Source organism: Rattus norvegicus, chromosome 4, assembly GCF_036323735.1.
Source record: "Rattus norvegicus strain BN/NHsdMcwi chromosome 4, GRCr8, whole genome shotgun sequence".
In the NCBI taxonomy this organism is placed as follows: domain Eukaryota; kingdom Metazoa; phylum Chordata; class Mammalia; order Rodentia; family Muridae; genus Rattus; species Rattus norvegicus.
The window spans coordinates 163688224-163711725 of record NC_086022.1 but is presented as its reverse complement, the minus strand read 5'-3'; the positions used below and the strand labels follow the sequence as shown (position 1 = coordinate 163711725).

General features: G+C 42.8%; 1 protein-coding gene and 1 long non-coding RNA gene across 7 annotated transcripts; one reads left to right on the top strand and one right to left on the bottom strand.

Annotated features, from left to right (window-relative positions):
- Positions 1 to 1025: 1025 nt before the first annotated feature.
- On the bottom strand, positions 1026 to 15795 carry Clec2d2l3 (C-type lectin domain family 2 member D2 like 3). 3 transcript variants are annotated; one of them, NM_001024337.1, is made up of 7 exons: positions 15494 to 15795; positions 11816 to 12034; positions 10145 to 10324; positions 4083 to 4208; positions 2997 to 3175; positions 2320 to 2426; positions 1026 to 1347 (listed from the first exon to the last, which is right to left on the bottom strand). In NM_001024337.1, exons 3-7 carry the CDS (start codon positions 10311 to 10313, stop codon positions 1221 to 1223), a joined length of 708 nt encoding a protein of 235 aa, NP_001019508.1. In that variant the 5' UTR covers positions 10314 to 10324; positions 11816 to 12034; positions 15494 to 15795; the 3' UTR covers positions 1026 to 1220. The 3 variants fall into 3 exon arrangements, with proteins under 3 accessions (NP_001019508.1, XP_038964142.1, XP_038964141.1); XM_039108214.2 differs by having other exon boundaries at positions 11967 to 12034; positions 15494 to 15632; XM_039108213.2 differs by lacking the exon at positions 15494 to 15795 and adding an exon at positions 15331 to 15465.
- On the top strand, positions 7698 to 23325 carry LOC120102404 (uncharacterized). 4 transcript variants are annotated; one of them, XR_010066275.1, is made up of 4 exons: positions 7698 to 7955; positions 14045 to 14111; positions 17771 to 17867; positions 20944 to 23325. It is a non-coding gene; the product is annotated as an uncharacterized LOC120102404 (long non-coding RNA). The 4 variants fall into 4 exon arrangements; XR_010066276.1 differs by lacking the exon at positions 14045 to 14111; XR_005503980.1 differs by lacking the exons at positions 7698 to 7955; positions 14045 to 14111 and adding an exon at positions 15648 to 15785.
- Positions 23326 to 23502: the final 177 nt, after the last annotated feature.

Genomic DNA, 23502 nt, shown 5'->3' with positions numbered 1-23502 from the left:
TTGCCCTTCATTTTTTTAAGGCCCCAGTCATTCAAAGAAAAAAACTAATAGAAAAAAAACTTCATATCTGGTCATAAAAGTAGAGGTTATCACCTTCAAAATTGTTCCTGTCTAAAAGAAATGCAGGGACAAGAACAGAGCAGAGACTGAAGGAAAAGCCATCCAGTCCTTAGCCAAACTTGTGAGGTTCAACACTAAGAGCTAAAGATTCTATTGACCTTGGTAAAAACTAACAATAATAAGATTTTAAGATTTTTGGTGAAAACTGTCTCATATACATTTCAACAGAATTGTTTCTGTTGGCTTGTGACTTTCTTTCCCATGGTATCATATTATAAAAAGCTGTGAGAAATACACTCAGGGATGGCGTGCTATTGACCTATAGCCCTCTGATTATCTGTATCTTTTATCTGTTTTCTATCTTTCCTGTAATCATCCTCACTACCCTCTTAGAGGATTGCTCAACTTCATACCAGCTAGACCATTGCACCCTCTGAGAGGCTCTACCAGGAGCTGACTGAGACTGGTACAGATACTTAAAGCCAACCACTGGACTGAAGTCGGGGACACCTATGGAAGGGTTAGAAGCAGCATTAAAGGAGCTGAAAGGGATGGCAACTCCAAAGGAAGACTAACAACATCAACTCACCTGGACCCTAGGAGCTCCCAGAGACTAAGTCTCCAAAAAAGATACATTGGATGGTCCATAGCCCCCAGGTCATGCATAGCAGAGGACTACCTTGTTGGCCTCACTAGGAGAGGATGCACCTAATCCTGTAGAGACCTAAAGTCCAAGAGAAGGGAAATACTCAGAGTGGGGTGGGTTAAGGATGGGGGTTGGAGGAACATCTCTTCAGGAGTAAAGAAGAGAGGGTATGGAGTGAAGAACTCTAGAAGGGGGAACAAGGAGGGGACAGCATTTGGAATATAAATAAATAATATAATTTAAAAAAGAGAAAAAAGAAAGTAGAGGTAACTAATACTGACGTGATTTAGTTTATGTTTAAGATGTGAGAACCGGCTCATACCTGAATACTTATTTAATATAGAACAGTTCATGATCTCCCAAGCAAAATATACCTCAGTTGTCATCATAGACGTCACCACACATTATGAACTGATGACGATTTTAGCAGATTGTTAATGATGCAGGAACTGTAGATAGCATGTTCTGTGTTCCTCATGATTGCTAGGACAAACTCTCTACCCAGGACACAAAACTACGGGCACTGTGAGGTGTAGCTGTTGAGTTTGCTACAAATCGACTTCCTCTTTATGTAGTCCTTGCCACTGCTTAACCCATTGTCACTCAGGAAACCATGTTTTTCTTCTCCTTTGATGGGAACCCTAAAGCAACAAGAAAGAAAAAAGATTTCTGCAGAGTCTGCCATTGCATTCACTCCTGCAATCACCTCTCTCATCTTCTCCACTTATGTATAATATGGATCAGAAGCACAGTCCACCGCACTCCCATACACTAGTTTTGAACCTAGGAATTTTTACATCATCAGGGGTTGACTTGATCAGGACACCTCTGTCACTCATTCATGTTGAACCCTGTAATGTGTGTATAATGTTCGCTGCCATGTTCATGTGAATGGAAGCAGTGGGTGGCCTCACAAGGGTGATTATGAGTGCTCTCTTGAACTATTCCACAGATGCATAAAACTGGAAGAAAATGCACCACTTAGTAAATTGCTGAAGGGTCTTATGGAGGTGACTGGTTCTGTGTTTTACTATTCCAGTGAAATGGGTCTGTTCAAAATGGCTGTGCTCACATTCAAGAACTGTCTCCAGTGCTCTTTAATGACAAGAACTTAGGGAGATTCTCAAAGTCCCTGGAGTCTCTACTTTTGTGACCAGGTAAAACCATGCAAACAGAGGACTGATAATTCTCAGATTTGCAGTTCTGAAGTGCCTTCCTAGGGATTTAGAGCCCTTGATGGCCAACAGCAGGCCTGGGTACATCACACAATGGAAGTTATAATCAACTAAAGATTTTCAAGAGGTGATACAGACAGTGTCTACCTTTGATGCCACGGTAATGATAAATATTTGGAGTGAAATAACAATCTCTAAATACGTCAAGGTGAAGGCTAACAAAAGGGAGAGAATCCAATTGATTTAAATTTGTCAGTAGGTGGAGTTTCTAAGGATTGGCCAATGCATGTGTGTCTGCCTACAGTCTAAAGGTTCATATTTTTCTTCCTTCTCAGTACATGACATTGGCTTTCAACTTTCATAGCCACAACACACACACACACACACACAAATCACAACACATGAACACAGTAGAAGAAAAACATTGTGAAAACATACAAGTTGTTATATGCAGTGTTGTCTGTCCACTTCCAAGGGTCTGCTGATGATTCTCTATGCAGGCCGATCCAGTAACCTGAACTCCCTTTGTATCTCTTTAGGAAATTCTGCCATAAAACACAAAAAGCTGAGAATGCATGTGTCTCTGTTTCAGATGATCCTGGAATCTCTCCACAGCTTCCTCTAGAGATAACAGGAGGGAGTAACTGAGGGGCACAGATTTGGAGCTGTACTAGTCACCAGTGGTCAGTGGATCCACTTGACATCTGTAATTCTAAAGACCCTCATTTGAACTAAAGTACCCAATGTAACAACATGTTCCTGTGTGGCCAGGAGAGGTCTGGGTTAACCTTCCACTGCAGTTATTAACAGTTGTCTCCTGTATACAACATGGGTCAGCTTAGAGGAAAACGCCCATGACCATGCGGTATCCAGTAAAATGGCAGATCTGACCTTCCAGCTGACTGTGAGCGCTGTGTGAGAGAATGTTTCCTGGATGTCTCAGGGCTCCAGTCAGGAGTCAAGCATCAGCAAATGACACACACTCACACGTGTCCCGTGTCTCCATGTGCGTGGGATGGGATCCTTCCTCATGCTTCAACTGTAACCTCTCTATCTCAAGGGAGAGCAATATGCAACAGAACAAACAGACAAACCAATCCCTGTCCACTTCTTACCAGCTCCTCCTCATTGTCAAATCGTGCTAGCTCAGCCTCTTGTTCCTTACAGAGGGTCTGGCTGAATGTCCAGTTCCTTGCCGTTTCATTAAAATAATAACATTTATTTCCAAATCCAATCCAGTTTCTCTGGCAAGCAGCATAGGTATTTACAGCTGAGATCTGTGGTGTCTTTTTTACTAAAATGCAGACAATACAAGGAATCATAACAAGCATGTCTTCTCTATGGATTACCCTCCTGAGCTCTGCTATGAGGTGTGAATTTGATTGTAACTTTCCTAACTGATCTCTAGGAGTCCTCTCCTAAGCATGATGCACCTTTATCTAAAGGCCTCACACCTTGGGCCTTTGTCCCATTCTCTCTCTGGTGCTCACTGACAGTAGGGTTCCCAGGAAGTGCATTTCTACAACAGCCTCACTCCTGAGCTTTGGATGACTGTTTACTACAGTAGGGATGGCTACAGCAGCAGGCACTCTGTATGGACAACTATTGACAGCCAGCCTACTAATTGGGGTTGCATTGAGGACTTTGCATAGATAGTGTATACAATGTGGACACGTTGCACTAAAGGATCATTCACATACATAAGAGGACAGTGCAAAATTTTATTACAGTATGCTGAATACTGTGGTACTAAAATCCTATAAATTTATTACCTCAGAAACTTTCAATTTAATACTTTCAAATGCAATTGACCCTGATTACTAAACCCATGGGTCATGGTGGGAGGCACTGTATCTTTCTGGCCATATTACTCTTCTCTGTCCTCACCTTTGAGATTTGCTCTTGTGATTCTCTGCCTTGCACAGTTCCCCCAGGTGTACCATGTCCCCTGCATCACTGTCTAGAGCCTGCTGGATGTCAGCTTCCCAGGGAGGCTGAGCCTGGCCTCCTGTGCACACCACAGCCTGTGTGTTCCTTCACTGCATCTTCCTGCTGGAACCTAAGTCCCCAGAGAACAGGAACTTGCAGTGTGTTTTCTCTGGAGCCCTTCCCACAATGCCTGGCTCACAGCGCTCAGTGAGTATAACTGACAATGTGGATGTGGACAGAGGGACGCAGGATTTGGAGAGTGAGTCACTCACCTGACAAAGCAATAGATAGAGCAATTACAACTACAGTGAGGGCCATGAACACTGCATAGCAACAGAGAAGCTTAGCAGCAGACTCAGTGGGGATGATTTTGGGAAGCATTCCTTCGAGCAGTTTTTCTGTAAAATATGAATATAATAATGCCAATTTCAATAATTTGTTGAGTAAAATAAAATAAATTCACCACAAACCTGCTTAACAATTGCCTATAAATTCCTGCAAGGCTTCTACCAACACTTTTAGAGAAGGCCCTGGTCTACAAAGGATGTCATTGGTAGAAAGAAGTCTAGAGAGGATGGAAACAGAGCTTCTGCAGGGACTCTTCTGCTGACTGAGGTCTGGGTGAATAGTGAAAGTTCAGTAGTAGAGGGAGTGGAGGTCCCAGTGAAACGCAAACAACTGAACTCTGGATGTGGATCCCTGAAAAGCACCCTAGTTAAAAGGAATAATGGAAATATTAGAAATAAACACTGATGTCATTAGACATATTAACAAAATCAGAAAAAAGGGGAAACTAGAAATATCTCAGTAAATACAGCAACATTATGTGGAAAATGGAAGTGCAAGGACCTTCCTCAACCTACAAAAGTTAAAGTCAAGACTAAGCCCAACTTCAGTCCACTTCATTCTCAGTGCTCGATTATGAATGTTTTCCAGCGATCGGGAGCAAGAGTCGGATGTCTGCTCATTACTCCTGGTAGCCTTTTGCCACCAGGTATTCACCAGGACAAAGAAACAGGGTCAGGTGTCTGGAGAATGGCTCAGCTGTGAGGATCACTGCACCTCTTCCACAGAACCCGGGTTCAAGTCCTACGACCCACAAGGTAGCTGACAACACTGCACGGCTCCTGTTCCGGGGCTCCATTGCCCCTTCTGACTTCTGTAGGCACCAGGCATTCATGAGATGCACAAACATGCAGGCAAACAGCCATGCACATGAAAGGAGTTTCTTTTTTTTTTTTTTATTAACTTGAGTATTTTTTTTAAATCAAGCAAGGATAGGAAGGGTTTATTTCTCTTATAATTCCACATCATAATTCATGATTGACAGAACTCATAACAGAAATTTAAACAGAGAAGATATGTGAAGGCAGAAGCTCATGCAGAGTCCACAGATACATGTTGCTTACTGGCTTGTTTTTTTTTTTTTTTTTTATTAACTTGAGTATTTCTTATATACATTTCGAGTGTTATTCCCTTTCCCGGTTTCCAGGCAAACATCCCCCTCCCTCCTCCCCTTCCTTATGGGTGTTCCCCTCCCCACCCTCCCCCCATTGCCGCCCTCCCCCCAACAGTCTAGTTCACTGGGAGTTCAGTCTTAGCAGGACCCAGGGCTTCCCCTTCCACTGGTGCTCTTACTAGGATATTCATTGCTACCTATGAGGTCAGAGTACAGGGTCAGTCCATGTATAGTCTTTAGGTAGTGGCTTAGTCCCTGGAAGCTCTGGTTGCTTGGCATTGTTGTACTTTTGGGGTCTCGAGCCCCTTCAAGCTCTTCCAGTTCTTTCTCTGATTCCTTCAACGGGGGTCCTATTCTCAGTTCAGTGGTTTGCTGCTGGCATACGCCTCTGTGTTTGCTGTATTCTGGCTGTGTCTCTCGGAAGAGATCTACATCTGGCTCCTGTCGGCCTGCACTTCTTTGCTTCATCCATCTTGTCTAATTGGATGGCTGTATATGTATGGGCCACATGTGGGGCAGGCTCTGAATGGGTGTTCCTTCAGTCTCTGTTTTAATCTTTGCCTCTCTATTCCCTGCCAAGGGTATTCATGTTCCCCTTTTAGAGAAGGAGTGAAGCATTCACATTTTGATCATCCGTCTTGAGTTTCATTTGTTCTAGGGATCTAGGGTAATTCAAGCATTTGGGCTAATAGCCACTTATCAATGAGTGCATACCATGTGTGTTTTTCTGTGATTGGGTTACCTCACTCAGGATGATATTTTCCAGTTCCGACCATTTGCCTACGCAATGAAAGGAGTTTCTTAAAGAACGAAAGAAGCTTTACACTTCTCAGAAACAGGTAAAACTCTTTCTCCTCATACGTGACATGGTTCCATCTACGTAAGAATTCTAACCCATCTACCAAAGACTACTGGATGTAAAAAATGTGTTTACAAAGCTGTAGGATGGGGTGTCAGTGGTAAAATCAGTTATATTTTCCTGTCAAGTGGAAATTAATATCTTAGCGCTCTTTACAGTAATGACAAAAAAACATAAAATTACAAATATAAAAATGGGATATTCATAATCAGCATAAGAAAGACTACATGTAAAGCCATGAAGAAATAAAGATAGAAGTTGGCTCAGTGGTTAAGAGTTAACTTGTTAACTTGTTATTGCAGAGGACCTGGGTTCAACTCCAGCAGCCATATAACAACTCCCACAACTCTGTAATTCCACATTCTGGAAATCTGACACCTTTTCATGACCTTGGTGGACACTAGGTATACACAAGGTCCGTAGATATCTATGCAGGCCCAACACTCACTCATGTTACATTTGGAAAGAAAATCAAAGAAAAGACGAAAGATATCAAGGTAGCTGTAAACATATAATGAACTGGGAATACACCATATTCTTCATATGTCAACAATTCCTGAACAAGTTTATATGTGCAACATATTCCTGGGGAGTGGTTACCTTCAGAAAAAAATGTAATAACACAAAATTATATGAAAAGTACTGTGAAAATTAAAGACAACAGAATATTCAAACATGATACTGAAAAGGAAAAGGTCAAAATCAGAAAAATCTCAGTGCCTAATCAGCCTGGTGCTATCAACAGAGTAGGCACTGAAACAACACAGCAGAAAACAGGACTCCAGAATGACATCAAACAGGTGTTGTCAACAGACACTTAACAGATGAATGATTTTTAAGCAGGGAAAGGGTGACATCGCTCCAGTATGTGCCCCTGAAACAACCTGCTGACTGACTGCTAAAAAAGGGAAGATTCAAGACCACTACAGTCCATCTGTGGACATATGACCCAAGCACAAAGCTTAATATTGTAAAGTCATTTGTTTTTTAGAAAAGTATGGGAGAATATTTGGGAACTTGACTTGGGCAAAAATCATTTCAGATAAAAGAACAAAATGACTGTGTGCTAGCAAGATGGTTAAACATTGATGTTGATGTAGATGTTGAAATAGATCTAACACCTTTTTGAGGCAAAATTGTGCAGCGACTACAAAGCTTTTGTCAGTGTAAAATATGGTACGCTCTCATCCTGCCCACATGTCCCCATGCTGGAAAGGACAGCCTGCATTTAAATTTCAAGTAATCTGTATGTGACTGTTTGCAGCAGCTTAAGGGTCCCAGTACAAATGAACATGTGTGACCATTGAAATATCCCCAAGGTGATGACAAGGTAAACCTCTCAACACAAGAAACTACTCCAACCACATGCCTGTGTGTGCCTTTTCTCATGCCACTTCCACGGGACAAATGTCCCATAGGCTCCTTACCCAAAAAGTCCATATACTAAGGCTGCCAGCAAGCTTATGCAAACTTGTGGTCAGAGAGCTACAGGATGAGGTCCCCTTGCAGTTTCCTATCAGCAGAGACCCCAACTGCCACTACTCGCTTCCTCCACTTACTTCTCTAGAAGTTTCTATGAGTTTTTCATAACCTCTCTATATAACATTTGCTGGTGAGATTCTTGAGAAATTCTGAATTGAGAGCACAGTTCTGCGTCAGCTGTGCTGTGGATACGGTCTCTCAGCATCTCCCCGAAGTGCTTGTTCCTGACAGGCTACTGCTAGGCACTGCACTGTGGGTGATGAGCAGAGGAGGTTGCTCTGACAAGATGGAGGAACTGAGGCAGGATTCTCTGCTTCATGGATCCACTGTATGGCATCTGCAAAGGTGAGTACTTAAGGCTGCAGCAGGGGAGCAGTGAGTGAGTCTCCAACAGACAATGGGGAGAGTAGGGGAGGGTAGGGGGTCTGCATATACTTTTGATATCATTGTTTTAGTCTTATTTATTTTAAGTGTAAGAATGCTTTTTGGCCTTTATGCATATGTACGTATGTATGTATGTATGTATGGATGGATGGATGGATGGATATATAGTATACTCCATGCATGCCTAGTGTTAGTGGAGCTCAGAAAATATGTTGGATCCCTGGAATTGGAGTTACCGGTGGGTGTGTGAGCCACCATATGGGTGCTAGAAATGAAACCCCAGTTCTCTGCAGGAGCAATAAATGCTCTCAATGGTTGAGCCAACTCTCCAGACTCTATATATATCTTGATGATGAATGTATGGTTATATGTTTTCAAAATTGAGGGAAAAGTATACAAGTGTATTAATTTTACTAAGTGCAGATTATAGTTTTTACAAAGTTTCCACTGACTTTAGCCATTGCATTTTGCTCATTTTCTCACGCCTAAAACACCGGGAAGCTTCTATCTCATGAACAAGGAAGAAAAAGGATACTTAGGATGAGAAGGCTTTAAGCACTGAACTGTGTGTGGCCTTTGGAATTTGGATCCACACAGAACTCTCACAATTCATTCTTAATAGTTATAAAAAGTATTTAAAGACAGCATAAGAACTTCTCATGTGCTCACTTCCTGACCAGAATTTCTCAGCCATGAGTTGCTGTGAGCAATGGAGTTTCCCCTGTGAGCGCTCCTCTGATATCCTCACACTCCCTACAGAAAGCACATCTTGGGAGATTTCTAAACCCCTTCATATTGTGAAGGACTGGTTTCATTGTGATTTCTACTTCTGCATCATGCTTTAAAAAATCTTTCTGAATCCAAGAAAACAGTGTAAACTCCTGTCTGATTTTAGTGATCTCCTCTAGGATAAACAATGTTGGAATTTCTGTGCCTGACTAATCTGTCTCAGCATGTCACCCAGGTGCACCCAGTTTGTCACAAAAGACATCGCCCCAACGTATGTTATGAATGCATAAAATTCCATTATATATGAGTTCACAGCTTTTCCACCCTCATCCACTGATAGATTCTGGTGTATGTTTCATCGGAGCCTCCGACTTGGCTGACATCCCCCATTGCCACCAACCCAGCTATGGCACCAAAAGCCCAGCTCAGCATTGCTGGCAGCTGTAGCAACCTTCTCCCCTAGCTAGGTGACCTCACTTGGGCATAAGCCCAGCTGTGGCAGACAGGTCATTTTCCTTCACCTACAATCTATACACAAACTTCCCTGTCACAGCCAGGGCAGGACTTCTTCCGTCTTGTCCCTTGAGACTGGTGCACTTGCCCTGGAGCTGTTGTGAAATAAATATGGTTTTCTACTTTTCATTTAGCTTGAATTGACTTATGGCATCAGCAGAGAAACCCATTAGTGTGTTCCACGAGCTGACTATTGTAAACAGTGTTACAACAAACAACAAACAAGCAAGTAAACACATCTCTTACCAGGGGCTGGAGGAGTAGAGAGGGAGTACACGATATTTTCTATAACTTGGTATCAGTTCTGGGGTTCAAAGGCACAGAAGGATGAATACTGCTCAGGTAATGTACACTATGTCTAAAGCCAGCCCAAGGGATTTTGAAAATAGTCATTACAATGAGCAAAGAGCATGATCATTAATTTTAATGTGTCAATCAAAACAACATTCCTACTCTGGCTTTGAACTGTTTGGACTTGCTCACCAGCAGGGGCTGCACTGGCAGGAGATGAAAAAGCCGCCATTTTAGAATTTCTCCATTTTAGAATTTCACCATTTTATGTTATTAGTCCGGGCTCTCTTAGGGCCCTCTGGTGGCCATCTAGACCCTAAGCCCTCAGAAGCACCTGGCTTATCTGAGAAACAATAGTATTTATTACTCATGAGATTTCTCTTTGGGTATTCGTCAGAGGAGGTGAAACATTAGAGAAGTTGTGCTGCTTTGAGAAAGCCTGGTCTGTAGACAGCAAATATAGTGACTTTCACAGAATTCAGTTGCTTTATGGACCTTGGCCACTGCTGTGAGGACCAAAATGTGGGTTGCCATTTTTAGCCCATAGAAGAGTCTGAGGAGCAAAGGAAATCTTTACTTTTATAAGTTTTCCCACCATAACAGGTGCTCTGACTTACTTTGAGAAATTCTTGACTTGGTAGAACCTGACAATGACTCAGAGGCAGAGGCAGAGGTAGTAGACGGACCACAGCTGCTACTCTGCCTCAAGGAGGTCTGTTCTTCATCCTGTGTAAGGGTCCTGGAGAGGTGTGGGGGAGGATCCTGTAGGTGTGCACTGGACGGCATTGATTACGTCCCTAGGATTCAAGGGAGACATGGTTAGATCTCCCTCCCCTTCAGCTTGTACCCTACCTCCCAGAACAGTGTTTCCAACCATCACAGCAGGTAGGCTGTCCAGTCTACAGGAGCTTGGCCTGAGATCCTAGGGCTGACACTAGGCCCTTGATCTAGAAATAATTGGGAACTCTGTGCTTCAAGAAATTCGCTATTTTATTCCTAATCAAAAATATTAAGTTGGGGGTGGATCATGTCTCAGCAGTAGAGAGCACTTGCTACCCTTGTAGAGAGAGGACTTGGTTCATTCCCAGCACCCACAGGGTGGCTCACAACTGTTGAAGTCTGCTTCCAGTAGATTCAACACTTTCTTCTGACCTCTGTGCATGCATGACGAGGCATGCCCGCAGTGCACACAGACATACAGGAAAAGCACACATAAAATATATGTGTTTTTAAGTTAAAGGGGAAGAGAGTTAAAGAATAAAATATAATTTTTTTTTCAAAATGGAGAGGATGCAGTTTTAAGTAGAAATCTTCAATGTTCTTTTCTCATTATTTATTATGAACATAAACTGTAGATGGCTTTGCAGGTTTGATAAATCTCACACCCCCACCCTACTGAAAAAAACCTGGGATACAATATCTAACACTAGGACCAAGATTGTTCGCTGAGGCCACAAGAGTGATTTAAGGCCAGAAAGACTATACCACACACCATTGTCCTAAGGAAGAGGGAGAATTTCTGACAGCTTGGAAGTTTGGGGAAGGAGGAATACCCCCCTACTGTGTGAGTCTGAAATGGGAGGTGGGGTTTGGAGGCAGGGCACTTGAGGTGTGGGCTGGGTGCCAGGATGAGACTGAGCCCATCCAAGGTCATCCAGTGAATCCTGGAAGAATCCGGAAACCTACTTAAAAGAGCCATTTTCCTGAGCAGAAGTAGGGAACTCAGAATCAAGTATGTGGCCAGGGCAGCAAGCCAGTGGAAAACTCGGTCATTCTGAAAGGGAAATTCTCCAAGGAAAATCTGAGGGAATCAGTAAGAGTGCTGTGCCAGGACAGGGTGCATGGGGCCAGGGGTGCAGGAGGGGGTTGGGGGTGGGAGGTTGGTGATGAAAATTTCAAACTTGACACTTTACAACACCTGCCGCTGCCCTCATGGCTGCTGCACTTTAATTACACTGAGTGATCACAGGAAATCCCAGCCTCACTGCTTCTAGGGTGCAAATTTATGGCACTTTCTGAAAGTGGAGTGCAAATTCCAGATGCCTGGGAAGAGGATACAACAAGTTTGCTGTTGGTTGCACTTCCTTCAAACACATTTAAGTAACAAACGCCACACTAGAAAAATACATAGGAAAAATACACCCCCTACAGAGCTCCCCACCCACCCACCCCAGCCACCACCCATCTATAAAACCCAAGGTGGCAGGCTAACAGGAGTGAGCTTCAGCTCCTTTCATGAAACTCCCTTCTCTCCCTTTAGTTTAGTTTACATTTCATTAAATACATACGGTTTTCTCCTGTTTCCAAGCAATCTGGGGAGGGAGGATCTGCACCTTCTTCTTGCTGAAGCAATGTGTCTCCGATGAATGAAAACATTGGAACACCCTGAGATCCTGTGGGTGGAGTTTTAAACCAGCTGACCTGTGATTGGGCTCCTACCTAGATCTGACCACAGGCTCCAGAAATGAAAATAGGGGGCGGGATCAATGACGGAAAAGCATGCTGTCCTGTAAAGGAAATAAACAGAACTGAGAAATTTTTCCGATTTTAACGGTACATGCTTTTTTTTTTTTAAATCGAAACCATTTTTATTGTGTGTGGTGCCAGGGATCAAACTCAGAGCCTCTTACCTCAGAACTGGCCAGTCTACCATTCATCTGTGCCATTGCACACCGGTCAGTTATATCTCTATTCACTTCAGAAATATCACTCAACCTTTCTCTCTTTTAGCCTCACCAAAACTTTGCTGTTATCAACAATTTCTTTTTTATATTATTAATTATTTTATATATTTAGATTTCAAATCTTGTACCCATTCCTGGTCTTCCACAAAACCATCAAATCAACCCCACTCACCTTTGCCTATAAGAGAGTTCATCCCCAGGCAACCTGCCCACTCCTGCCTCACACCTCTAGCATCTCCCTTTTTTGGGCATCAAGCCTCCACAGGACAAAGAGCCTCCCCTCCCACTGATGCAGGATAAGGCCATCCTCGGCTACATATGTAGCTAGAGACATAGACCTATCCATGTATACTCTTTGGACTGTGGTTTGGTCCCTAGAAGCTCAGGGAGTGTGAGGTCCAGTTAGTTAATACTGTTGTTCTTCCTATGGGGTGGCAAGACCCTTCGGCTCCCTCAGACCTTCCTCTGACTATTCCATTGTGACTCCTGGCTCAGTCCAGTGGTTGGCTCTGAATATCTGCATCTGTCTTAGACAGGTATTAGCAGAGACCCTCAGAGGACAGCCACACCAGGCTCCTGTCTGGAGCACTTCTTGGCATCAGCAACAGTATAGGGGTTTATTGTGTGTAGATGGAATGGATCCCAAGGTGGGGTGGTGTCTGGATGGCCTTTCCTTCAGTCTCTGCTCTGTTTTGTGTCCCTGCATTTCCTTTAGACAATTCTCGGTTAAAAATTTTGAGATAGGTGTGTGGCCCCATACCTCAACTGGGGGTCCATGTCTACCGAATGGCGGTGCTCTCCTGAGGTTCTACCTCCCCACTATTGGGAATGTGGCTAATGTCATCCCATCCTAGGAGCCTCTTGCATCCCTGGATCTAGCACTTTCTTGTGGTTTTCCCTCCTCCCTCCGTTCCCCACCACACCCCAAGTGCTACGTATTTCTATTCATTCTCCTGACCCTCTGGACTACCCTCCTGTCTCTTCCCATACCTGATCCTGCCATCCCTTTTTTCTTCCACCTCCCCTCTCCCACCCATTCCCTTCCTCCCTCTGCCTCTCATGATTATTTTGTTTCCCCTCCTAAGTGAGATGGAACCATCCACACTTTGGCCATCTTTCTTGTTGATCTTCATATGGTCTGTGAGTTTTATCATGGGCATTCTGAGCTTTTGGGCTAATAATCACTTATCAGTGAGTTCAGACCATGTATATCCTTTTGGGTTTGGGTTACCTCACTCAGGATGGTATTATCTAGGTCTATCCATTTTCCTGACAAATTCATGAAGTCCTCATTTTTAATTGCTGTGCAGTGTTGCCTTGTGCAAATGTAACACATTTTCTGTATCCATTCGTCTGTTCAGGGACATCTGGGTGGTTTCCAGCTTTTGATTTTTATACAAAAGGCTATTATCAACATAGTTGAGCAAGTGTCTTTGTGGCATAATGGAGGACCTTTTAGATATATACCCAGGAGGGATGTAGCTGGTTCCTTAGGAATTCCACCAGCAATAGAGGAGTGTTCCTCTCCCTACACATCCTCACCAGCATCTGCTCTTCCCTGAGTTAGACGTTCTGATTGATGAAAGGGAGAATCTCAGAGTTGTTTGATTTGCATTTCCCTGATGAGTAAGGATGTTGAACGTTTTTTTAGGTGCTTCTTAGCTCTGTACCCCCTTTTTTTCATTGGGTTAATTTCTATTTTTTGAGTCTAACTTCTTGAGTTCTTTGCACATTTTAGATATTAGCCTTCTATCAGATGTAGGGCTGGTAAGGATCTTTTTCCCATCTATAGGTTGTCGTTTTGTCCTACTGAAAGTATCCTTTGCCTTACAGAAGCATTTCAGTTTCTTGAGGACACATTTGCTGATCTTTGAGCCTCAGTCATTGGTGTTCTGTTCAGGTAATTTCCCCCTGTTCCAGTGTGTTCAAGGCTATTTCCCACATTTTTTCTGGTAGATTCATTATACCTCATTCTAAGTCTGGAGGACTTAAACTTTGTACAAGGAGATAAAAATGGATCAATTTGCATTCTTCTACATACAGACCCCCAGTAGACCAGCACTATTTGTGGAAAAGGCTTTTTCCCACTGTATGGGTTTGAATTCTTTGTCAAAGATCAGGTAACCCTAGGTGTGTGGGTTTATTTCTGCATCTTCATTTCTGTTTCACTGATCAACTTCTCTGTCTCTGCACTAAGGCCATGCAGGGTTTTTGGGTTTGTTTTGTTTTTTTTTGTTTTGTTTTGTTTTTGTTTTTTTTTTATCATTAATGCACTAATCAGGGACAGATATGTCCCTAGTCAAATGATCTTTAATAAGGAAATGGCCTTAAATATCATATTCTGTGGAATTCTCAAGCCTTTGAAGACTATATACCTATGTAAATTATATCCAAACTGTTAAACCTTAAATATTCTTAGTCATTTCTATTTGAGTAAATTAAAAACATTTTATTGTAATTAAATAAGAATATAATCTAAGTATGTGTTTTCTATCTGGCATTTAACTTTCATTACTCAATCAACATGAAGCGTTTATATCAGTTATTAGAAGGACTGGGTCTAAGCCTTATATTCTATGTAAGTTGCATAAGCACAAGTACTGTCAAAGAGTAACAACATTAATTTCATATTTTGCATCAATATAAGAAATTCACGAGTTCCGGCATAGGGTGCGTCGAGCTCGGTGATGAGGCCTTCTTCCACCCGGGCCCTCCATGGCCTCGGCTTGTGCCAGGTGAGCCGTGGGGGGCCCGGGAGCACCCTCGGTCCCCGTCCTACGGACCCCAAGAGCCCAAGCCCTCGCGGTAGCCACCGACCGGGCCACTTCGCGATTCTGCAGGGACTCTTTTGGCAGCGATGTGCCTGAATGGTGGCAGCCTCTGCGCGCGGCCTCCACTACTACACCGCCCCCCTACTGTCCAGGGTCGGGCCACGGAGAAGCCCCAGCTAGGCCTTCGAGGACATCTCCCGGTGGCGGCGAGCATGGCATGGCGGGAAGAATGGCGACCACCTGACAGCCAAGGCTGGCCCTTCGGGGCTTCTGCAGCCTGAGACGGCGGGCGCGCAAGAACACTCGGCCATCCCTGGGAGGGAACCGACCCTGAACGAGCGCTCAGACCTGAATGAACAGAGGCCTCGATGGGACTGGACGAAGGTGAGAGGGCCCCAAATAGCGGCGAGAGGAACGATCGATTGTTGGGCCGCGGGTCTTCCTTCCATCCTAGAGAAGCCGGGACGCGACAATCGCCTGTGGTCAATCGGAAACGCTGGCGAAGACTTACCTGCCGCCGTAGAAGGCCTGTGTATATAATATGAAAAAGCTGCTCTCAACCTTTCCCCCGACCCTTTTTAGATTGTTGGCTAAATCTGGACATGTAGCTGTGGAGATTGCCGACGTAGGGTAGAGATAGAAGATCACACGTGTACCCAGTCGTCATAAAAAGAAGATCGGAGACTCGTCTTCTACAAGGGACTTTGAAATGGAATTGTTGAGGCCGCCTCTAGAAAGACCCAGGAGCGACACTGGTTCCTGTTTGTTCAGTAGTTTAGAGGACCCAGCAGGAGGAAGAAGAGGTCCGGAGCCCGATTGGTCGTGTGAAGAAGATCTCTCTCTCTCTCTCTCTCTCTCTCTCTCTCTCTCTCTCTCTCTCTCTCTCTCTCTCTCTCTCCCTCTCTCTCCCTCCCCCCCCATTGTATTGTGTATACATTTTATTCCTCATTTCTTACGCCCCCCCCCATCTTATGTGTGTGTGTATTTGAGTGTGTTTGAGAATGTCAGGTTTTTTGGAAATGTTTTTCTAGCTGCTCTGAAGTGCCTGACATACTTTATAAGTAGTAGTAAAACCTTTTCGTTAGGATTCATTTGAAATAGTGTTTGGAGAGGAATAGCCCAACCTCTCCTGAGTTGACCGCATTGTGTTTGTGCCCTGGTTCCCAGAAGGAAATCCAGAGTTCTAAGCCATTGTGGTCCGTGGGTGGAAAGGGAACCGCTGTCCCATTTCGTTTGGCTTTGCTCTGTACATAGTGTATGTAAAGGATAAAGGGGTCCTAATTTACAACATCTAGTCACTCTAGATGTCAAAGAGGTTGCCAGTGTATGACAAAGTAGAATTGGTGGAACAATGCACTTTTTTTTTTACATTTTGTGTTAAAGAATTTTTAATTACTCTTGTTACATGTGTGCCATTTACTGGACTGCTGTGTACATAGTGGACAACAGTCCTTATTGAAACATCTGGTCTATCTAGATGTTTAGAAGTGCCCAACGTATGTTAAATGTAGAGGTAGTGAAATACCACTTTGTAAATATCTTTTTCCAAAAACTCATGAATCATTGTCTTTTGGGAATGGAGTGATGAGCCCCTCCGACCAGTCCGGTTTGGAGGAGGTGCTGGGAGGCAGTGACAGCAGTCATGTAGTAGTGAGTGTTTATGGGACCTTTTTAGATGCCATTTCTATATACTTGCATTTTGTTTTGCTGTATGTATACTGTATATAGTGGACAAATATGTCTAAAGTTTTCAACATCTAGACTTTAGATGTTAAAGAGGTTGTCAATGTATGACAAGGTAGTAAAATTAGCACCTAGTGTACCCGGTTAGAATTCATAGAAAATACTGTTCTGTAAATGACTTGGGGATAGGAATTTGTTCAGCTGTTTCTAACATTGCACATGCCTATATTTGTCTTCTGGTTTGAAGGCAGAGAGAAGGGAGAAGAAAGTGGGTCAAAGCCCAAATGGTTATATTTAGAAGATACCTCAGATAATATCCATTGCTTTGCCTAGTTTTTATTTACCAATGCCATGTGAATAGCAGATAAGTTCTTACATGAAGCATCCAGTCTTTTTAGGTATTTGAAAGTGCTTGATACATTTAAAGGTACAAGTAGTAGAATATTTTGTGTATATGGTTTTTTAAAACTGGAGAAATAGTGTGTGTAGAAATAGAATTGTTAACCCACCTCTGAGAACAGTGTACTGGCTGTACTTGTTCAGTGGATTGAGGAGGTGGGAGGGAAGAAACTGCAAAAAGATTCCATTAGTGCTAGACATCTCTAGCTTACCCGTCACCCTGTATGCTGTGTGCATCTCATGTAACTGCTATACTGTATTATATTGTACATACTGGACAAATGAGTCCTAGGATATCTAGTCTCTAGGTATTAAAGAGGTTGCCAATGTATGACAAAAGTAGTTTGTCACCTCACACATTCTGTACACTGTTAGTTCATAACAAGGTTGTCTTCTGAAGAGTTGTGAAAGTGTATCATCCAAGTGACAGGTGCCCATGTCACAGGACACAGGAGAGGGGCTGGAGGGGAAGAAAGGTCGGAGACCAGAATATTCTCACCACAAGACACTTTGAGACCTAACAAGTTACACGTGTGTGGTTTCAACACTACTATGTATATAGGGGACAAATTTAGGTCCTCATCTGAAACATCTAGTTCTTCTAGGTGTTTAGAAGTGCACAAAGTATATTAAAGTAGACATAGTAAATAACACATGTTGTAGCTTCTCCTGTTTAAACTCGTGAAATGCTGTCTTTTGAAACTAGAAAGAGAAAACCGCTTCTGAGCAATGCAGCCTTGCTTCTTGCTTGCGAGGGTTTGGGAGGAAGGAGAAAGAAGAGGAATGAAGGGCCCAATGCTAATGTAAGTTTGGTAATACAAGATTAGCCATTGTTCCTTACATCTGTGCATCTGATTTTGCAATGTATAGAAGATGTGTCCAAATATGCAGCACCCAGTCTTCCTAGACAGTAAAGAGGTGCCAGTGTGTGTGACAAAGTAAAGTGAGTGAACAGACATGTTTGTAAATTACGTGAAAATTTGTAGGAAAAAACTCATAAAACCATTTAGGAAATGAAAGAGTTCATCTCCCAACAAAGACATGGCAGTTGCACACGTGACCCCTGGGTGGAGAGAACAGGAAGAGGGGCTAGACCAGAACCTTGGTGTTGAGAAGGCAGTTTCTGACTGCAGCCTTTGTTAGGTGTACAGTGTATCCACAGCAGTGTACTCATGCTAGGGAAACGGAAGTGCGTATTGGGAACATCAGTCTCTAGATAGTCTTCAGAAGTACATTAATTGTCTTGGTGTGGTAGGGCACGCCTTTAATTCTAGGCTGAGGCAGGTGGATCTCTGTGTTCTGGGTCAGCCAGTGCTATCTATAGACTTTGTCTCAAATCAGTAAGAAAGTGTGCATGATGAAATGGCAGGGTGGCTCGGCATGGAAAGGTGCTTGTCACCAAGCTGGTGACCTGAGCTTGATTTCCAGGATCCACGTGATAGGAGAAGTCATTCACAACTTGTCTTTTAGCCTCCACACAAGTGCAGTGGCACAGTGTGCACACATGCATACAGTAATGCGTAAATGTAAAACTGCACACCATGGTAACACCACTTTTTAGATTGTTTTATTTCATAGGAATGGTCACACTGGGGAAGTGAAGGTCAAAGTTGGCCTTTGAACAGATGCTGTTACCAGGCGGTGGAGGTGGGCTAAGGCAAAGACTAGTGCTGAGAAAAAGACACTGTAGCTGTTGGTTCAAGCTGTCTAGCCACCAGTTAGATTTGCATTTCAGTTAACCAGTTGCCAGGCATTAGAAATAGTCCCAGTGCCTAAAGGATGTTAGCAGTAGCAAAAGAGTCACTAGAAGTCAGGCTGGTCTTTGTTATTGTCTCACTAGCATCATCTGCGCTTAGGAGTTGTGCGGAGAAGAGGATGAGAGAGGGAAAGACTGTAGTACTACTACATCCAGAAGACAGCTGTCTGTACCCAGGGGCCCTATGTGCATCTCGGGAAAATACTTGTGTTCATTGTGCAGAGTTCATTCCTCATCTGAACGTTATGTCCTAAAGGAGAGCACATAGCTTAAAGAATAGCTAGTGATATGGCAGAACTGACAGAGGGTTCCTCTTGAATATGGAACTGGTAAGCCATGTCTGGACAGTGGGGAAATTCATGTTGCTAGGATGACTGGAGGGGCAGAGAGGCTCTCGGGGTGAGGTCTGCAGCTGTGTGGAGACTGACATCCTGAGAGCCCCCACCGTGGGTGCATCTCCCAGCTGCTCCATGGGAATACATTTCTTGATCGGGGAACACCCCTTCTGCATATGTTAGTGTCTAGATCTGATGATGAGCTTAGGAATGCTAGACTTAGTGTGGTTTGTTGCTTTGTGTTTCCTTGTGAGCTGAGCACTGAGCAAATGCAGAATTTAGTTGTAACTTTGCCAGTACGTCTATCTAGAGGCCTGCTGCCGTTTTTGTCTCCTATGAAGTTTCTTTTGCCAAGGAAGACAAGATTACAATTTTGTCTGACAGATTGAGATGGCATGGTGTATTCTTGGCTATCAAAATCCTCCTGTAGCATGGGGTTTTTAGTTGGTGAATATTCACAATGTGGGGAAAGCATAGTACATACTATATAATCTCCATTACCCAAGTGTATGTACACCTGCAAGATCTAGAACGACACATCGAGCTGAGCTGCTTGTGACTGGGTGACTTTGTTCTTGCCCTCTTGTGTTTTGTTTCCTGTAATGCACATATTAAAAAATAAATGAAACCTTCTTTTAAAACTGAAAAAAAAAGAAACTCACAGTAATAAAAACCTTAGAGCTACATCAATCCATAAATGCTGTACCAATGTAAAATTATAACTTATATTGCATCAATTATAAAGATTTCTACCAATATATGATGTGGCTATACAATGTTTTGTTTAAGACTAAATTTCATAACATATCTCCTATTTGTCTATTCCTCTAATGTCTAGGATATTACTATGTCCCTCCTTCTTTCTTCCATGCCCCCTTCCTTTACCTAAGGAGGAAATAGAAGAGGAAAGGAAGGGTAAAAATCCCTGAGTCTAAGCTCGATAATTTCTTCCCTGTCCAAAGCTACAACATTAGCAAACATCCCTTAAATGACAACATATCTACAATTCATAAAATAACCAGAACCATTCACGCCAACCTGAAGGACTGGGACAACAATCTTCTTTTGCTTGCTTCTATCTTAATTGGGGTGAAGAATTCCCTTCTTTGGCCCAAAGAGAAATAGGAAAATTGGCTTTGTCAAAGGAGGGCAAGCTGGCATCATTTGCCTTCTAGTTCCTATTTTCTGAGAAAGTTCATGGCTGGCATCCTAACAGTAACAGTCTGAAAGGTTGGATGGGTGAGCCAGCGGTCTGGAAATGTCCTGGAAGCACGTTGTTAGAGGAAACAGCTTCAATGTAGTTGAAGTAGAATCAAACACGGAGCTAGAAGAGGAGGTCCCAGAATCTCAGCATCGCAGAGTGTGAATCTTCTCGGTCTATCTTTCTCCTCTTTCAATCTGCAGTACACAAACACCACAAGCAGCACATAGCTCTGTAAAGACATTCATATGGAGTGTGCAGGGTGCACAGATCAATGAATGAAGATCAATAAAGAAGACAACTGCCTTTCTTCTTAGGTTAGTATGATGACATGAAATCACACTGCAATATAATTTTCCATTCATGCCATCTTAATGGATGGTATGTAATAACAAGTCATGAGAACATTGTACCCAATAAGTCTTGTTGGCTGGATATAAACATTGACGTTTCAACCAGTTCCAGAGCTGTCTCTATGTACATAGACATACACATCACCCCATATACATCACCTACGGTGTTAATCATGTTAGTCTCCTACTTACCTGTAGCCAAGGTCTGCAAGGGTCTTCCTTTGTCATATATAGGTTGATGTCTTTATGCAAGTGAAGGCAGACAAGATAAAATGAGGCCTGCCATTGGATGAGAAAGAAAGGAGGCAAGAATAGACTTTTTAGAAGAGAGGGAGAAGCAGGAGAGAATTGCCAGAGCGAGGAAGGAGGAGCTGAGACAACAATGCAACCATCGTTAAGATTAATCTCTTCACATTGATACAGGTTGTTATGACTATTTTTAAGGGATGGGTGTGTACAGGATTTTTTTGCTGTCTAGATGGGCAAATTATATCTTACCAATTAGGTCAGAGGTAATTCTGCCCTTTGTTCTTTCGTGTGGCAACTTAATTGAGTTCAAGAGAATGTGCGGTGGTGGGACACACTGGGTCTGCCATGGAATTGGGATGTGTATGCCTGGTGTGGTAACCACCTGCCAAGGAAACTGTGACTGATTGACTCACGGACAACCCCAGTCAGAGGGAGCTGGAGAGAGAAAGCACAGAGCAGTACATGCAAAACCAGCTGGGATGAGCACCTTTCATTTTTTAATCGGAAAAAGTGGTACCCAAATGGGACAAGAATCCACTAAAAATTAAAGTTTTCAGGCTGAGAAAGTTTTGTTTTCTAAGTAAGAGGGGGCCAGCACCATACGGAGTCACTTGATGTTGCTAGTACAGGAATCTTAAACAAAGAAAGGAAGACAGTCAGCTGACAGACTCACGTCCTCTGCTGTGAAAAGTACTGGGTACTTCTAGTCACAGAGAGATAAATAATGGAGGCTGCCTGCTCCCTTACCACATGTTGATTAGAATATGCTTTATTTTAAAGGCTGCTTTATTTGCTTTTAGAATACTATGTACAGAGTTTGTCTGAATCACATGGGGATTTTCAACCATGATTCAGGACTAGGTAGAAATAGATAAAAGTCTGTGACACCAGGCAGAGTGAATACAGACATATTGTAGAAGTCATTACTAAATAAAGGCCTGATGTTCCAGGTAGAGAGCTTAACATATAGATGGTATTATTTTGGTCTAGAGGATACTTAGATTCTCTAACACGAGCTCCATGGAATTTGGGGTTAAAATCCTACTTTGACAAATTGCCTGCTTCTTAATGACAGGTTTTAATGAAACTGTGAATAAATTTGTTTTTATAGTTTGAAGGAGAAAATCATGTGGGGATTTTCACCAGTTTGAACTTACAGAAAATGAGTCACTGACTCTAATTAGGGAGTGGTCGCATTTGCCTGTTATAAAATTGTTATTATACGAAAAAAGTATGTACACCAGGCAGAGTGAATACAGACAAGTAGTAGAGAAGTTATTAATGAATAGAAGTCTGACGTTCCAGGTAGAGAGCTTAACAGATGTATTTTGGGCTAAAATCTTAGTTTGGCAACTTGCTTACTCCTATTGGTATTGGTATTACTAAAAAGGTGGTCAAATTGTTTTAGGAACAACTCCACTAAGGCCACATGGCTCATCAAGGCCAGCTAGCGAGGGTTTGTGGTTATTTTTGATGTTTACTGCAATGAGAGGCTCATATTCTTTTAATGTGGGCTCCACACGAATATTGACTTCATTTCCTGGGAAGAGAGATTAGAAAAGTGTAAACAGGCTCACATAGTATTATTTAGTTTACCTCATTTTTTAAATTGTTTTAATTTTCATAATGGGTGTGATTTTGAGTCTTGTGGTTGTACTATTTCTCTGTGAGAGAGAGTAAGATACAAGCTTATCTGGTTACAGACTAAGGAACACCATATTTTGAGAGAAAGGTTTTGTCTTTGTGTTTTTTAAAAAGGGTGATTAGGGTTTGGACACTTTTCAGAGTTATGCTGATTAAATTTGATAAACTTAGAACTCCTGAAAAACTAAACTCAAGAGAACAAACAAAAAGATATCTTGATGCTAAAATTTTGTTTTGAGATTTATGTATTACAGAACGTGCATCATGGTGAAGCTCATCATCAGAATGCTGAACTGACCTGCTTGGAATCCTGATCTCAAGGACTTTTGAAAGAATAAAGATTTTAAACTATCCCCCATGACCCTGCTGTGAGGACAAGTGCACCTCACAGCAAAGAATAAAATAAAATGTTTTGGGGATGTAGCCTGGCTATAGCCACCACAAACCATCTGGCCTCAATAAGGCCTGAGAAAACTCCGGTGAGAAAAAAACGAGAATTAGGGTCAGCTTGCCCCAGAAGGAGGGTGGCCTAGAGTTGAACTGAGCTCAAGTTACAAACCAATGAAATTGCTTTGTGTGACTGTTGCTAACTGCCTATGTAATTTTCCCTATAAATCCCTTCCCCTAATTGGACTCAGGGTCGACTTCTCTGTCTCCTGTGTGAGATACGTGTCGTCCCCAGAGCTCTGGTTCCTCAAATACACCTCTTGTTTATTACATCAAGAACGGTTTCTCGTGAGTTCTTGGGGGTTTCGTCATCTTGAGATTTGAGTGGAGGTCTTCCCCACCCCGGTAGTCTTTCACTTTCAGTCAGGCCCAGTCAAGACAGACATCAGACTACAACTCCTTCCTTTTTCCTATACCCCTCCACCCATAAGAATATCTCAACACCCACATACA

Coding starts and splice junctions, on each gene's coding strand:
- Clec2d2l3 (NM_001024337.1), bottom strand. CDS start 10,313: ATGCCGTCCAGTGCACACCTACAGGATCCTCCCCCACACCTCTCCAGG. Junction 4,209..10,144: donor CAAGTCAAGAATTTCTCAAA/GTAAGTCAGAGC, acceptor CATATTTTACAG/AAAAACTGCTCGAAGGAATG. Junction 2,427..2,996: donor TTGACAATGAGGAGGAGCTG/GTAAGAAGTGGA, acceptor GTTTTATGGCAG/AATTTCCTAAAGAGATACAA.